The sequence below is a fragment of the Oncorhynchus mykiss genome, chromosome 11, assembly GCF_013265735.2.
Source record: "Oncorhynchus mykiss isolate Arlee chromosome 11, USDA_OmykA_1.1, whole genome shotgun sequence".
In the NCBI taxonomy this organism is placed as follows: domain Eukaryota; kingdom Metazoa; phylum Chordata; class Actinopteri; order Salmoniformes; family Salmonidae; genus Oncorhynchus; species Oncorhynchus mykiss.
The window spans coordinates 42,597,284-42,612,132 of record NC_048575.1 but is presented as its reverse complement, the minus strand read 5'-3'; the positions used below and the strand labels follow the sequence as shown (position 1 = coordinate 42,612,132).

At 46.4% G+C, this 14,849-nt stretch overlaps 1 protein-coding gene across 3 annotated transcripts in view; it reads right to left on the bottom strand.

Moving 5' to 3' along the window:
- slf1 (SMC5-SMC6 complex localization factor 1) overlaps positions 1-14,849 on the bottom strand; it is a 37,724-nt gene that overhangs the window by 17,599 nt on the left and 5,276 nt on the right. For all 3 annotated transcript variants that reach the window (XM_021620908.2, XM_021620907.2, XM_036935492.1), the window contains exons 5-15: positions 13,731-13,884; positions 13,492-13,626; positions 13,274-13,330; positions 12,694-12,840; positions 12,438-12,604; positions 10,401-10,532; positions 10,110-10,251; positions 9,271-9,442; positions 8,893-9,038; positions 8,432-8,574; positions 3,304-3,383 (exon numbers count right to left, since the gene is read on the bottom strand). In XM_021620908.2, coding sequence (XP_021476583.2) covers positions 3,304-3,383; positions 8,432-8,574; positions 8,893-9,038; positions 9,271-9,442; positions 10,110-10,251; positions 10,401-10,532; positions 12,438-12,604; positions 12,694-12,840; positions 13,274-13,330; positions 13,492-13,626; positions 13,731-13,884 — 1,475 coding nt within the window. The remainder of the gene's footprint in view (positions 1-3,303; positions 3,384-8,431; positions 8,575-8,892; positions 9,039-9,270; positions 9,443-10,109; positions 10,252-10,400; positions 10,533-12,437; positions 12,605-12,693; positions 12,841-13,273; positions 13,331-13,491; positions 13,627-13,730; positions 13,885-14,849) is intronic.

The following is a 14,849-nucleotide window of genomic DNA, read 5'->3' as shown; positions in this document are numbered from 1 at the left end:
CCAAAGACCACAAAAAAAAAAAAAAAAATGACCTAAAAAAAAGAAGAAAAGGAGAACCTCCAATGAGAATGTGATTTAAGAGGAGAGATGACAAACAGGGGGAGATAAAAACATTTATTTTAAATAAAGTCATTTAAAAAAGGTAGTGAATTGGGCTCTTTCTCCTCCCTCTTTTTTGGGGGGGACAGAGGGATTTTCCACTTACACCAGAGCTTCACAAAGTTAATAAACGGACTGTGAGTGTGAGAAGAGCCTCTTCCTGTCACGTATTGTTCCTCTGGAGGAAGTTATGGTACACAGCCCAGGCACAAAGGCTCCAAAAAGGATTCTTCACACATCCAAGGTTCAAAAGCTCCCACTGGGCATTACCACGTGATATTTAATCAGCAAACTACAACACCCAGACACAAAAGACTTATTTACATTTCCCCCCCCCGCTCTCTTTTTGATACAATATTAAATCAGGAATATATTAGGAGGGACAGTACCCCCTATTTTCATGTATGGCTGAACTTCACAAGAAAGTTAAAGGCCAAGCATGAGTGCCTCTTTGCTTGCCAGTATAATACAGGACTGCAGAATTCCTAATAAATGCTTTACTAGCCTGCCTGGCCATACAGAGGCTTCACTGGAGCACAGAGCAGGGCATGGAGAGTGGGAGGAGAGGAACGAGGGGAGAAAGGGAGGAGAGGGCAGACAGAGACAGGACATGCAAGAGTGCAGGGGAGAGGAAGAGAGGCTTGCTACATTTCAAGGCACAGCGAAATACTGAAAATGCTCGACGCTTTCAACTTGAAGAGTTCCTTTCTTCCCAGAGGTGTCTTTGAGGTTGCATTAGACGCATTAAATGTGTTTTCCCAGCTGACGACGAGGTTGAAGGGCGGGACAGCAAAGAAAGAGACGCTGTTTATCTGGAGCTTCGACAACATCTGGACGAGGAACAGCGAATGGTTTCACTGTTCTTTCTTCTTTTTTTTCGTGTCAAAATGCAGAGGTAAGCCACAAAGCAGAGGGTAGCTTGTGTTGTGGAATATATTTCAGATCTCCAGTGCCAGTTGCCCTGCTGTATCATGCCCCAGCGCCCTCCTCGAAAAAACACCTTCCCTTCCAGAGCAACCCAGCGTCTCTTCGGTGCGTTGCCTCTCGCCAGCCCAAAACACAGGAAATCCAAAATTAATCCTGCCTCTCCTCAGTTATGGGTTTTGAAATGCGGTGTTGTCCGTTATGTCCAACTGGAATAGTCCGGATTTTAAAAGGGACAGCCGGTACTGGTGGATTGGATCTGGCGGTGGAGCTTCCCAGAACAGTACCGTGAACCCAACTGCACACTCTCCTCTCTGAGTTACTGGTCCATACCAATATTCTCACACCATGCGGCGAGGAATACACTGGAGCCAAGATGGCCGACATGAGCACAGTTTCCAACGCAACCTCTCCCTCATAAAGCGCTACTTCCTCAATCTTCCTATAATAACAGTTAAGAAATAAGGCCACATTCTTTCCATGTAAATAAATTATCTCCAAATCGAATAAACATAAAATTCAAAATTAATAATAACCATGGGGGGGGGGACAACAAAAAAAACAGCAATAACTAGACTAGAGAGTGAAGTCCAAGTGGGCCTTAATGAGTTGTTCTGCACTGTGGCAGGTCAGCGTTCTGCACAGTGTGTTCCACCATTACAGCCTCTAAAAACGCTGTGATTAAAACACCCATTCCACAGCTCCCCGTGTGTACACATCCTCGCAAATGCCAGGCCCAATCCACGCACTGTTAAATCACTGTAATGGCTCCAATTTGGACGAAATGCCTCCATTACAGGGGTAATTGCATGCTCAGCATTTATAAAGCACGGAATGGATAAATCCGCCTGTCCTTTTCTAGAAATCCCTCTAACAATCCCCCATTTCATTCTTTAATAGAAAAGTTAAATGTGTGTGTTGAACCCCCTCCACTTTGTCTGTGTAGCCGTACTGCGTGTTGACTGGCAAGCTGGTTCAAAACGCCGCTGGCAATCGGTTCCAATAAGAACGCTATTTGTCAGAACGGTGCTAGAAAACTATACACAGTGCCAAGTATTCATTTACACCCATGTCTGAATGTACAACCTCGTACACTATTGGATGGTAATATCCTACTGTATAAAAACACCAAACCTGGCTTGCCATGGAAGTTTAAAAACTGCGTAAGAATGTTGTGAACTGGGCTTGATCGGTGACATACGACAGGGAACCGATTTGATGTGTGTAGAGAGCATCACAAGACGGTGGTCACTGGATAGCGATGTGATTTCAATTGAGCGTTCTAACAGGAATCAGGGGTACAATATGCCACTTTTTAATGTTGCACCTCACCTACTGTAAGAGTGCTCTCCTCAATGCTAGCTATGTTAGTAGCACCCAAGAAACTCAACAGTGGAGTCAGGACAGCACGTACACCAAGGAGACTGTAGAACTGCCAGTGCACAGACAACGACCTTCCTAAACCCACAGCCCCTCTCAGCTGCTAGAGATATGCAGCACAGAAAAATAGGTCATAGGAAAGCAATATGAAATCTGTGTGTGTGTGTCCGAGAGAACGAGAGATGTGCTGATGGTTCATCAAAAATGTATGCTGAGCGCATCGGTATAGAGATCACGTAGTGGAAAAACAACACATGCAAACAGCCTGGAGTCTCCTGCCTGCCCTCCCCGACACCACCTCCCTGGCTCTGGTGCAGGGCCTTTCTGATCAGGTGAGAGGGGAGATATGAGCGCTGACACCTCAGAGTTCACACAGAGTGCCAAGCCTCTTAAGTGCAGGAAGTTGTGCACGTAGTAAGTCACTTTCACAGCACAGCCCTAATTACTGTGTTTAATATTCTTAAACTGGGGATCTGACGACCAATTGTGTGCCCGTGTGGTGGTGGTGTTGTCTTTTGTCATTATTTCAACGTTTCTCTTTTATCCGTGCGATTATGATTCTTTTTTTCTTTTTTTTTACCCTAAAAAATGTGAATAATAGATCCAAAAAATAAACAGTGTGTGGAATTTCAATGAGAATGCCAGAGGTGGCAAACAAGGTGAACTCGTTACAGACGAGAAAAGCCTATTGAATCCACCCACATAGCTACACCATCTGCTAATCCATGGCTTTATAAATACATAATGGGCTCTTCATTAAGTTCAAACGGACGACAAGGCTCTCGTGTCCTCGCTCTACTGATGACCTAGTCCTGTGCATCAGTCTATGAAAAATACATTTTTTTTTGCTTGCAAATATGCAGAGAAGCGTGTGTGTGTGTGTTTGTGTGTGTGTGTTACCTGCTGTGTTCACACGGTTGAGACCTCTGGGGATGTTCTCCTTGCCCAGACCTGCTCCGTTAACCAGACTGCTGGCCATTCTGGGTAGAGACGGGAGACAGGGTCAGGTCTGACAACAAACATTATCGTCATGGCCATTCTTCAAACTATTTAATACTGCCACAATGAATGTCCATAGAGAGGAATTTCCTTTCACAGCTGGGATTAGTAATTCTACATCTTATGAAGACACGGACACGCGCACAAAGCAATGGAACATCCTCGGAGTAACAGAGCAGTGTGTGTAGCAGCAGTGTGTACAGGGCCACTGTGCTGTGCCTCATTCAAACAGACAACTACCAGGACCCTGGCAAAGAGATACTCTCAGCTCAGTCTTTTAATGGCTGTCACTATGAAGCACTGTGCACCTACTAAAGCCCATACTCTCAAATACAGTGCAGTCAGTGTGTTACTCGTCTCCACTGTGTGTCCCCCCCCCCCCCCCCCCCACGTTTGAAGAATAACCAAAATTAAGGTCACACCCAATTGCACTGAGGAAATGGATCCTGTGAGGTAGTGTAAACACCAAGGAGGACGCTGGGTAAATTAATACTCTAGAATGCAATTCAATATTTCCTACAGAATTTAATGATGACGTGGTCAAGGAGAGATGACCAGTTTGGCCATGCAGCAATAACACTACAGCCTGAGCTGTGTGTCCTGGCTGTGGAATACCGCAACACCGTCCCATCTAGCTAGCGACGACGCGCTTGATCAAATTACCACACACGGCGGCTCCGTAGGCGTCACAGGTCCTTTTTCCGTCCTTTTTCCGCCGCCTAGTAAGTAAAACCCCAACTGAGTCATTTCAATGGGGAAAAAGGAGATTATGAGAAATAAATAAAGACGAAGTAGTGAAAGTGCGTTCTTCAAAGCTGCGTAGTGCTAATAGCTGTATGGCTGTCAGTAGTGCTGTGAGTGAGTGTGCGGAGGGGAGACCTGTTGCCTGGCTGCCAGCAGGACGTCTGACATGTGGGTGACAGTGAAGAGGAGAGAGAGGGGGAGGCATGCTTTACTACAGGGAAGCCTGCTTGTTCCCTGTAATTGGGCTGTTCAGAACCCGGGCGGAATCTCCCCGACAGTGTGGGAGGAACACACGTTCTGTCACGTAGCTTGTTATTAGCAGGGACAAGTCTGTGAAGAGATCAGAAGTGCCTGCGTGTGTGTGAGAAACATTTTCATCTCATCCCACTTAACTCAAAAAGTACCCTGTCCACATGGGGAGACGGGCAACAGACTTGGCGAGAGAGCCTCTCTCATTCCCCTATGATCGTCCATACTATAGAGGATTATCATTCTGTCACTCTGGGTGCAGGATCACTGCAAGCCCGGGGGCATTGTACAATAAGCCATTCAGCCAACACAAAATACACACAGACACACACACACACACACACACAAAGGCAGCAGACTCTCTCCAGTGCCATTTCCACCCCACACGGTGTGATAAAGATCACCTCAGAATCAGAGAGGCAGCAACATAAGAAACACTTCCACAACTGCTTTTGTTCAATTGCATTTGAGGCTTTCTAAAAGGTTATTTTTTAATCATAAAAAGCAGTTTTATTTCATTTAAAAAATGTTTTACAATAGGCAGAAGAAGTAACAAAACAGGTAATGAATAGTGTAGAGCCCTCAAACTCAACTCTGGACCTTGAAAACAGTCCCACTGCTCCCCCCCCCCCCCAGACAGATTTAGACCTGGGACACCATGTGTATGCAATTAATTACCGGGTAGAACACAAAACCAGCAAGCTTTTCAGAATTCACCAATAAATTGGTCCACATGGAATGCTAAAGGCATAGAAACCGTAAATGACTTTGTAATAGGAAATAATTGTAAAAAGCAATTTTGGACTGACCAATGTAGATATTTTCAAATACATGCAACTTATCTTTCATATCAGGAAAATTCTATTTGAAATGTTTGGGACATCAGGACACTCTCGAGGGAATCTTACCGAGTCAAAAAAGGATGGTCATATGATAGGTTTTGTATATCTTACCTTGCAGAGAGCCTATCCAACTGACAACCTCTTAGAAAAAAAATATTGGAACCATGAATTAAAAATAACTGATATTGGCACAAGATGGAGGGAATGTTGGAACATTAACAAAATGACAGTTAACGAAAATGAACGCTTAATACTGTATAAAACTAATGTATAGAATGTATTATACAAGCGACAACATTCACCAATTCTACAGCACGACGGCAGAGTCACGTTTTAAGTGTAAAACTAACAACGATTCAATTATCTATGCCTTCTGGGAATGTTATCAAGTCCAAAAGTTATGGGCTCAGCTAGAAAGTTGGCTGTGAGAAGTATTACAATGTAAATTCACTGACTCTGTCAGTCTGCATTTGTTCAAGGCATGGCATATGAGGGTGTAGTGAGATACCTGATGGGTTGGATGATACTCTTATCTTACTTAACTGGAAAATCAACCAATCCTCTACTGATAACAATGGAAAGGGTGGCTGGAGTCTTTGACAATTTTTAGGAACTTCCTTTGACCGCCTGGTATAGAGGTCCTGGACAGCAGGAAACTTGGCCCAGGGCCGTACGCACTACCCTCTGTAGTGTCTTGCGGCCGAGCAGTTGCAATTCCAGGCAGTGGGTGATACAATCAATCAGGATGCTCTCGATGGTGCAGCTATAGACCTTTCGAAGATCTGAGGACCCATGCCCAATCTTTTCAGTCTCCTGAGGGGTAATAGGCATTGTCGTGCCCTCTTCACGACTGTCTTGGTGTGTTTGGACCATGATAGTTTGTTGGTGATGTGGACACTAAGGAACTTGAAGCCCTCAACATGTACCACTACAGCCCCGTCGATGACAATGGGGGCGTGCTCGGTCCTCCTTTTCCTGTAGTCCACAATCACCTCTTTTGTCTTGATCATGTTGAGGGAGAGTTTGTTGTCCTTGCACCACACGGTCAGGTCTCGGACCTCCTCCCAAAAGGCGACCTCATCGTCTGTCGGTGATCAGGCCAACCACTGTTGTGTCATCTGCAAACTTAATGATGGTGTTGGAGTCGTGCCTGGCCATGCAGTCATGGGTGAACAGGGAGTACAAGAGGGGACTGAGCACGCACCCCTGAGGGGCCCCCATGTAGGTTCAGCGTGGCAGATGTGTTGTTACCTACCCTTACCACCTGGGGGCGGCCCATCAGGAAGTCCAGGATCCAGTTGCAGAGGGAAGTGTTTAGTCCCAGGGTCCTTAGCTTAGTGATGAGCCTTCAGGGCACGATGGTGTTGAACGCTGAGCTGTAGTCAATGAATAGCATTCTCAGGTAGGTGTTCCTTTTGTCCAGGTGGGAAAAGGCAGTGTGGAGTGCAATAGAGATTGCATCGTCTGTGGATCTGTTGGGACGCTATGCAAATTGGAGTGGGATAATGGTGTTGATGTGAGCCATGACCAGCCTTTCAAAGCACTTCATGGCTACAAAAGTGAGTGCTATAGGTCGATAGTCATATAGGCAGGTTAACTTAGTGTTCTTGGGCACAGGGACTATCTGAAACATGTGGATATCACAGACACAGTCAGGGAGAGGTTGAAAATGCCAGTGAAGACACTTGCCAGATGGTCAGTGCATGCTCAGAGTACACGTCATGGTAATCCGTCTGGCCCCACGGCCTTGTGAATGTTGACCTGTTTAAAGGTCTTACTCCCATCGGCTACGGAGAGCGTGACCACACAGTCATCCAGAACAGCTGATGCTCTCATGCATGCTTCAGTGTTACTTCTATGCTCACTTCGAGGCAAGCAATTTTGCTCGTCTGGTAGGCTCGTGTCACTAGGCAGCTCGCGGCTGTGCATAACAGATCTTTAACACACATTCTACGTGAAATTGTTCAGGTCGCCAAAAAAGCTGCCTACTATGCCTTTAAGGGATGCTGTGATTCACTGTGCTGTAGTAAAATAATAAATATATGTTTTATTGTCACACAACGGATAGGTGCAGTGAAATGTGTTGTTTTACAGGGTCAACCATATTAGTGCGGCGCCCCTGGAGCAAATTAGGGTTAAGTACCTAGCTCATGGACACGTCGGCAGATTTTTCAACTTGTCGACTCGAGTATTCGAACACGCGACTCTTCGGTTACTGGCCCAACGCTCTAACTGCTAGACTACAGTAACATGTGTCGAGAGAGGGCGAGAGAGCGATACAGAGAATGACAAACCCAAACGGGCTTAAACAGAAAAGCAATAAGCTCTGCTTGATTAAGCCAGCAGGAGGAAACAGGGCTTCAATTATGGAGAGCCTCCCGCCAGCCTTTGTCTGGACTTGTGCCCTGATGGCAAGCTGTCCTTACAGGAAGAGCTGAGGAGAGCAAGAGAGGGACTCTCCTCATCACACACTTTATCTATTAAGGCACATTCATGGCCTCTCACTCACATGCTACCTCAGCTTTCTAAACCAAATCATCTATATCATACGATCCCCTCACCCCAACTCTCTGAGTAATACACAATTATTCATTGAAAAATATATATTTTTGTAAGGTGAGGTAACAAAAGAACTTGTCTTTTGATTTTCTATTGAAAAAGGTGAATGTTGGTGATTAAAGTGTTTGAGTGGAAAAGAGGCCGAGGCTGGTCGGTGAGTGAGCTGCTAGCCTTGAGGTGAACCTCATCCCCAGCGGGCCCTGCCACCCCGTGTCTGTGCCAGCGGCGGGGTGTTGAACAGCAGCAGCTGCCTGGTATGACGCGGGGGGGGGGGGGGGGGGTGGTGGCAGGGGAGAGAGGTGAGCCATCAGTCTGTCCAGAGAAGCCTAGCTGTAGGGTCTCTAACCTGCTCTCTGCACCTCTCCTGTAATCTCTGATACATAGGCATGTGAGGAGGCATGTCCACTGAGGACTCCACATCTCCACACTCACTCTGACCTGCTCTCTCACACTCTCCTCTCCTATGGCATCCTCTCACCCCCTCCTTCTTTCCCCTCATTTCACCACATCTCCTCCCTTTCTCACCTCTCCCATCCACACAGCTTTCCCCCCTCTACACCTTCCTCAGGGAGGTTGGTTGTATGGCCTCTAGCCTGACTGGAGTGGTCAGTGGGGGCACAGACACACAGACTCACCCTGTATCAGTCCCCTGGGTGCTCCAGCTGCAGGAGGTGGGTTCAGTCCCAGGCCGAGGGCCCCCGCTGTCTGCCCGGGAGACTCTGGAGCCACCTGTCCTGACCGCGCACAGCCTCCCCAGGGCTGGCAGGTAGGAGGACACCTGTCAGGACACACACACACACACACACACACTCTAAGATGAAGGAGAGGGTCTTTATAGAGAGGGTCTGTAGTATAGGAGGTGTGTGCGTGTATGTTAGACAGAAGAATAAAGACACCAGCGTTAGCAGCTGTGACAGTGAGAGGCCCAGCAGTGAGGACAGCAGCAGGAGAATCTGATCCCAGCAAAATAACTGGCCTGTATGTGCAACAGAGCTCCAATACACTGTACCGCTGTTGCACTTGTACTACACCTGGGACACAAGAGCCAAGACGGGGAAACCAAACACATTCTAACATAGGCTTGGCCAAAACGTACAATCTTCCTTAGCGAGATGGGCTCTGCTCCTATGATGATGCCGTTCCTGCAGCACACGTTCCTAAAGATGGCGTCTGCCGTGACCATCCGTAGCCTGGTTGGGACCATCCCGGGAACAAACGTCTGGAGGACATCCGGGGGCAGGTCTGAGGGCAGGAAGAATACCATCCACATCAACACGGGAGCAGTTAGAACACATGATTAACACTGTGCTGCTGTGTGTCAGACTGGTTGCGTCCCGAATGGTACCCGATTCCCTATACAGTGCACTACCTCTCACCAGGGGTCCACAGGTAGTGCGAACATTGTGTACTATAATCGGGAACAGAGTGCCGCTCGGGACGGAGCCTCAGACCTGCGTGCAGTGCAGCGTAGTACCCTGACAGAGGATGGCGATGTGTTGAGCCAGGTCCTCCAGGCCTTTGTCCACCAGGCTGCGGTTGAGGCGGCTGTACTCCTGCCACCAGTAGTCCACCACCACACCCAGCGTGTCCTGCAGGGTCAGTACCAGCGTCTGCCTCCGGTCTCTCTCACAGTCCCTCTCCTGACCCTACGCAAGCAACCACAGCACAAAAAAACAGAGCTGGGTAGTTAGCTGGACCAGAGTGAGGGCCCAATTCCATTACAATTCCTGCAATTCCTCCCCGCACCAGTCTATTTCTATGTGCACAAGCACTGTTCACACCCCTCTTGTTGGTGGAGAGAATTTTGCAGGTTTAAAGCTGATTGCCTACAATTCTACAAATGTTACCATGGGAGCAAAGAAAATGTTGCAGTTCTAAAGCAAATGTTCTTGCAACCCTACACATTTAGGCTTGTCTAATGTCTATTCATGTGACAAAAAAATAATAATTACAACAATATCTATGGCTTAAAATACCTAAAAAAAACAACAAACAAACAAAAACAGCTGACATGGGCTAGTTGATCTGGGCATTTCTGATAAGTTACAAATATCTCTAAGGTCTGTAATGACTAACATGACAAGAGGAACTAAGTCCCCCCCCACCCCAATTATTTTTAAATAAAAGACCCCTGCACTTCCCCTGCTGACACAGCACCCCACAATTTGGGAACCACTGCCTTAGATGGTACGCTGCAAGTTCAGAATCGACTTTAAACTGAACTATGGGCGGGACAGGGATGTAGGCCTACTGTATGTGACTGGAATGTTGGTGAGGACAGGAACAGGGACTTGGGAACGTGTCCAGGTTTACCTCCGAGACAGAGCGTTCCCACAATGAGGCCTGGACCAGGAGCTGGGCGATCTGCTGCACGGCCTTGGAGGCCAGCGTCGAGCGCTCCCACAAGCTCCAGAACACCCTGTAGAGGACGGACGACCGCAAGCCTCCCGCCTCTCTGAGGGAAGACGGAGGACATGTTGAAATATCCAGTGTCGTGTCTGTGGTGCATGACGTTGATTGGAACTATCGAAGTTGTTTCAAGTAAGTGATGCCTGTTTTCTACATTACGCCAATATATGCCTGTGTCCTGTCGGTGGGGATTACCCTTTGCTAGCTGAGTACATGTCACACTTGAAGAGCTCGAGCATAAAGGCCTGCAGGTCACCATGGAAGCGGAGCAGCTCTGGGGAGGCGGGGCTAGGGAGTGAGTGACAGGGCTTGCTACCCATGCAGAACCTGGAGAAACAGAGACACCAAAAGAAGGAAGATGGGTACAACATGAAAAGGAGAAGGATTGGCTCCCGAGTGGCGCAGCAGTCTAAGGCACTGCATTGCAGTACTAGAGGTGTCACGATAGATCCGGATTCGATCCCAGGCTGTGTTGCAGCCTGCTGCAACCGGGAGACCCATGAAGTGGCGCACAATTGGCCCAGCGTCGTCCGGGTCCCATCGCGCTCTAGCGACTCCTGTGGCGGGCCGGGCGCAAGCACGCTGACACGGTCGCCAGAACACCTGCTTTTTTCAAGGGTTTTTCTCTATATTGACTATTTTATACATTGTGGAATAATAGTGAAGAGATCAAAACTATGAAATAACACATATGGAATCACATACTAATCGAAAAAAGTGTTCAAATATATTTGAAATTCTTCAAATAGCCACCCATTGCCGTGATGACAACTTTGCACACTCTTGGCATTCGCTCAACCAGCTTCATGAGGTAGTCACCTAGAATGCATTTCAATTAACAGGTGTGCCTTAAAAGTTAAAAGTTAATTTGTGGAATGTCTTTCCTTCTTAATGCATTTGAGCCAATCGGTTGCGTTGTGACCATGTATGGTTGGTATACAGAAGATATACCGAATAGGGTTAAGACCAAGTCCATATTATGGCAAGAACAGCTCAAATAAGCAAAGAGAAACAACAGTCCATCCTTTAAGACATGAAGATCAGTCAATATGGAACATTTCAAGAATTTTCAAAGTTTCTTCAAGTGCAGTTGCAAAAACCATCAAGCGCTATGATGAAACTGGCTCTCATGAGGTCCGCCACAGGAATGGAAGACACAGAGTTACCTCTGCTGCAGAGGATAAGTTCATTAGAGTAAACGGCACCTCAGATTGCAGCCCAAATAAATGCTTCACAGAGTTCAAGTAACAGACACATCTCAACATCAACTGTTCAGCGGAGACTGTGACTCAGGCCTTCATGGTGGATTTGCTGCAAAGAAACCACTACTAAAAGACACCAATAAGAATAAGAGATTTGCTTGGGCCAAGAAATACGAGCAATGGACATTAGACCGGTGGAAATGTGTCTTTTGGTCTGGAGTCCAAATTGGAGATTTTTTTGTTCCAACCGCCGTGTCTTTGTAAGACCTCCACGTGTGTATTTTTTATCGTAAAGCATGGAGGAGGAGGTGTTATGGTGCTTTGCTAGTAACACTGTCTGTGATTCATTTAGAATTCAAGGCACACTTAACCAACACAGCGATACGCCATTCCATCTTGTTTGGGCTTAGTGGGACTGTCATTTGTTTTTCAACAAGACAATGACCCAACACACCTCCAGGCTGTGTAAGGGCTATTTGATCAAGGAGAGTGATGGAGCGCTGCATCAGATAACCTGTCCTCCACAAACTCCCGACCTCAACCAAATTGAGAAGGTTTGGGATGAGTTGGACCGTAGAGTGAAGAAAAAGCAGCCAACAAGTGCTCAGCATATGAGGGAACTTCTTCAAGACCGTTGGAAAAGCATTCCAGGTGAAGCTGGATGAGAGAATGCCAAGAGTGTGCAAAGCTGTCATCAAGGCAAAGGGTGACTATTTGAAGAATCTCAAATATGAAATATATTTTGATTTGTTTAACACATTTTTGGTTCTTACTTGATTCCATGTGTAATTTCATAGTTTTGATGTCTTCACAATTATTCTAGAATGTAGAAAAAAACATTGAATGAGGTGTTCTAAAACTTTTCACCGGTAGGGTATGTAAAAAAGAGAGATGGATATAGTAGAATTGCAGATAGCCCATGATAACACAGGAGACTTGGGTATCTCATATTAAAATAATCTTTTGAACAGACGTTATTGGGACATACAGTTTATGGCCTTTGTATAAGTGTCTCTCTAGTGTTCTATACCTGAGTGATGTCTCCAAAAGGGGCCAGACTCCTTTTCGACACTGGGGACACTGTAGCACCTTCATGAAGAATGTCCCGCTAGCTGGAGAACCCCAGGGAGGGTTGTTCCTCAGGATGCTGTGGAGAACCGTGCGGAACTCGCTGAGAAAGAAAGGCTTGGCATCCCCCTGGATGAGGAAAGAGGAGCTATGAGTAGCCAGGGAATCAGGTTTAGATTTTTTGACAATGGACAACAAACAGTTTGTGTGGTCTTTACGTGGAGAGCGTGACGCATGAGGGGCTGGAGGAATGGAGCTGGGGGGAGCTGCCCTGGCAGCAGGTACAACTGGAGCTCCTCTAGGGCTTGGGTGAATAAACCACACTCAGTGAGGCTCTGCACGTTGCTGAAGTTGGCTACAGCAGTCTACAAAACAATTGAGAGAGATGATAATGGCGTGAGCAGTTGGGGTGGAGAAAGAGAAGGACATCAGAAGTTCATCAGGTCATCTCGGTAACTGTCATCTATTGCCCACTTGAATATGAACTTAGGAAATGTGAAAAAGAACTACATGGCCGTTTATAATAGCAATCGGAAGAAAATCCACTTGGGAAGGTGCCGGAGGGACAGTGAGAGACTACCTTTAATAGCTCTGCCAATCACGCTTCACCAATCAACTGACAGCATTGGTTAAATCAGGTGACCCGGATATGATGCGTCTATGCACAAAATGTCACCTTTCAGTGAGGCGCCTGACATAAAGGAAATTGAATGACCTGATCTCCTTTGACACGTCACACACTCATTTACAGTTGTATAATACGCATGTATGGTAGACGCTTTGAGCAGATCTGCATACCTGAGCGTACGGTCCGGGGGCATAGTAGCTCTGGATATCTGGGAGTCTTTTCCGCTCCTGCATGAAACGAGCCATCCACAATGTCACACATGCAGTCATTAAAATGACGACTGAAAAAGTTGTACGACTGACATGAGTTTTCGCCCAGAAAAACAATGATTGGAAACCTTGCGTTTCATTGCTAAACATAGACGGATTTGAAAAGACCTGCCCCTCACCCCTATTTGAGAGATGTAGTCCCTGGCCTCGCTCTCCAGCTCTGAAAAGTCTGTGGAGAGTGCATCATTGGCCTCCTGTGTCTCCTCTGGCTGGCCCTCTGTCCAGGTTAAACCCATATCAGAACACACGTTCTCCTGAAGACAAGACAGAGCACTTAGATTGAGCCTTATTATACAAGCCTTTCACTGGGTGTAATTGTTAATTACTCTAATCAACAGATATCTAGATAGACATTTACCCCAAAAAGATGCAGGGCCATGTGTTCTATGGAGTAGCACGGTGCATTGTGGGCCTTCACATGCTCTGTGACGTGTTTTGTCAACACGTGTGTCACGTCAGCATGGGAGGGAGGAGGGTACGAGTACACATTGGCCTTCCCAGCTTTTAGGATTCTGAAAAAAATATATGTTCATGATAAATTAAGTGACAGGTGTGTCTGATATATGATGTAGCAAATACAGGACACAACATTTTTGAGAAGACAAGAAATGCATCATTTAGATGTCTAAGCATGAGGTTTGAGGTCCATTCATTTCAAGACGATTCTGTAGGCTTGGCCCTGATGTGTGTCACCTGGAGCTGCACGGAAAATGTGAGGGGAACAAAAAGGTCAATGCCCAAGGACTAGTCAGCCCTTCCCCCTCTGAGGGGCCAACATGTACAGTGCCTTGACAAAGTATTCGGCCCCCTTGAACTTTGCGACCTTTTGCCACATTTCAGGCTTCAAACATAAAGATATAAAACTGTATTTTTTTGTGAAGAATCAACAACAAGTGGGACACAATCATGAAGTGGACCGACATTTATTGGATATTTAAAACTTTTTTAACAAATCAAAAACTGAAAATTTGGGCGTGCAAAATTATTCAGCCCCCTTAAGTTAATACTTTGTAGCGCCACCTTTTGCTGCGATTACAGCTGTAAGACGCTTGGGGTATGTCTCTATCAGTTTTGCACATCGAGAGACTGACATGTTTTCCCATTCCTCCTTGCAAAACAGCTCGAGCTCAGTGAGGTTGGATGGAGAGCATTTGTGAACAGCAGTTTTCAGTTCTTTCCACAGATTCTCGATTGGATTCAGGTCTGGACTTTGACTTGGCCATTCTAACACCTGGATATGTTTATTTTTGAACCATTCCATTGTAGATTTTGCTTTATGTTTTGGATCATTGTCTTGTTGGAAGACAAATCTCCGTCCCAGTCTCAGGTCTTTTGCAGACTCCATCAGGTTTTCTTCCAGAATGGTCCTGTATTTGGCTCCATCCATCTTCCCATCAATTTTAACCATCTTCCCTGTCCCTGCTGAAGAAAAGCAGGCCCAAACCATGATGCTGCCACCACCATGTTTGACAGTAGG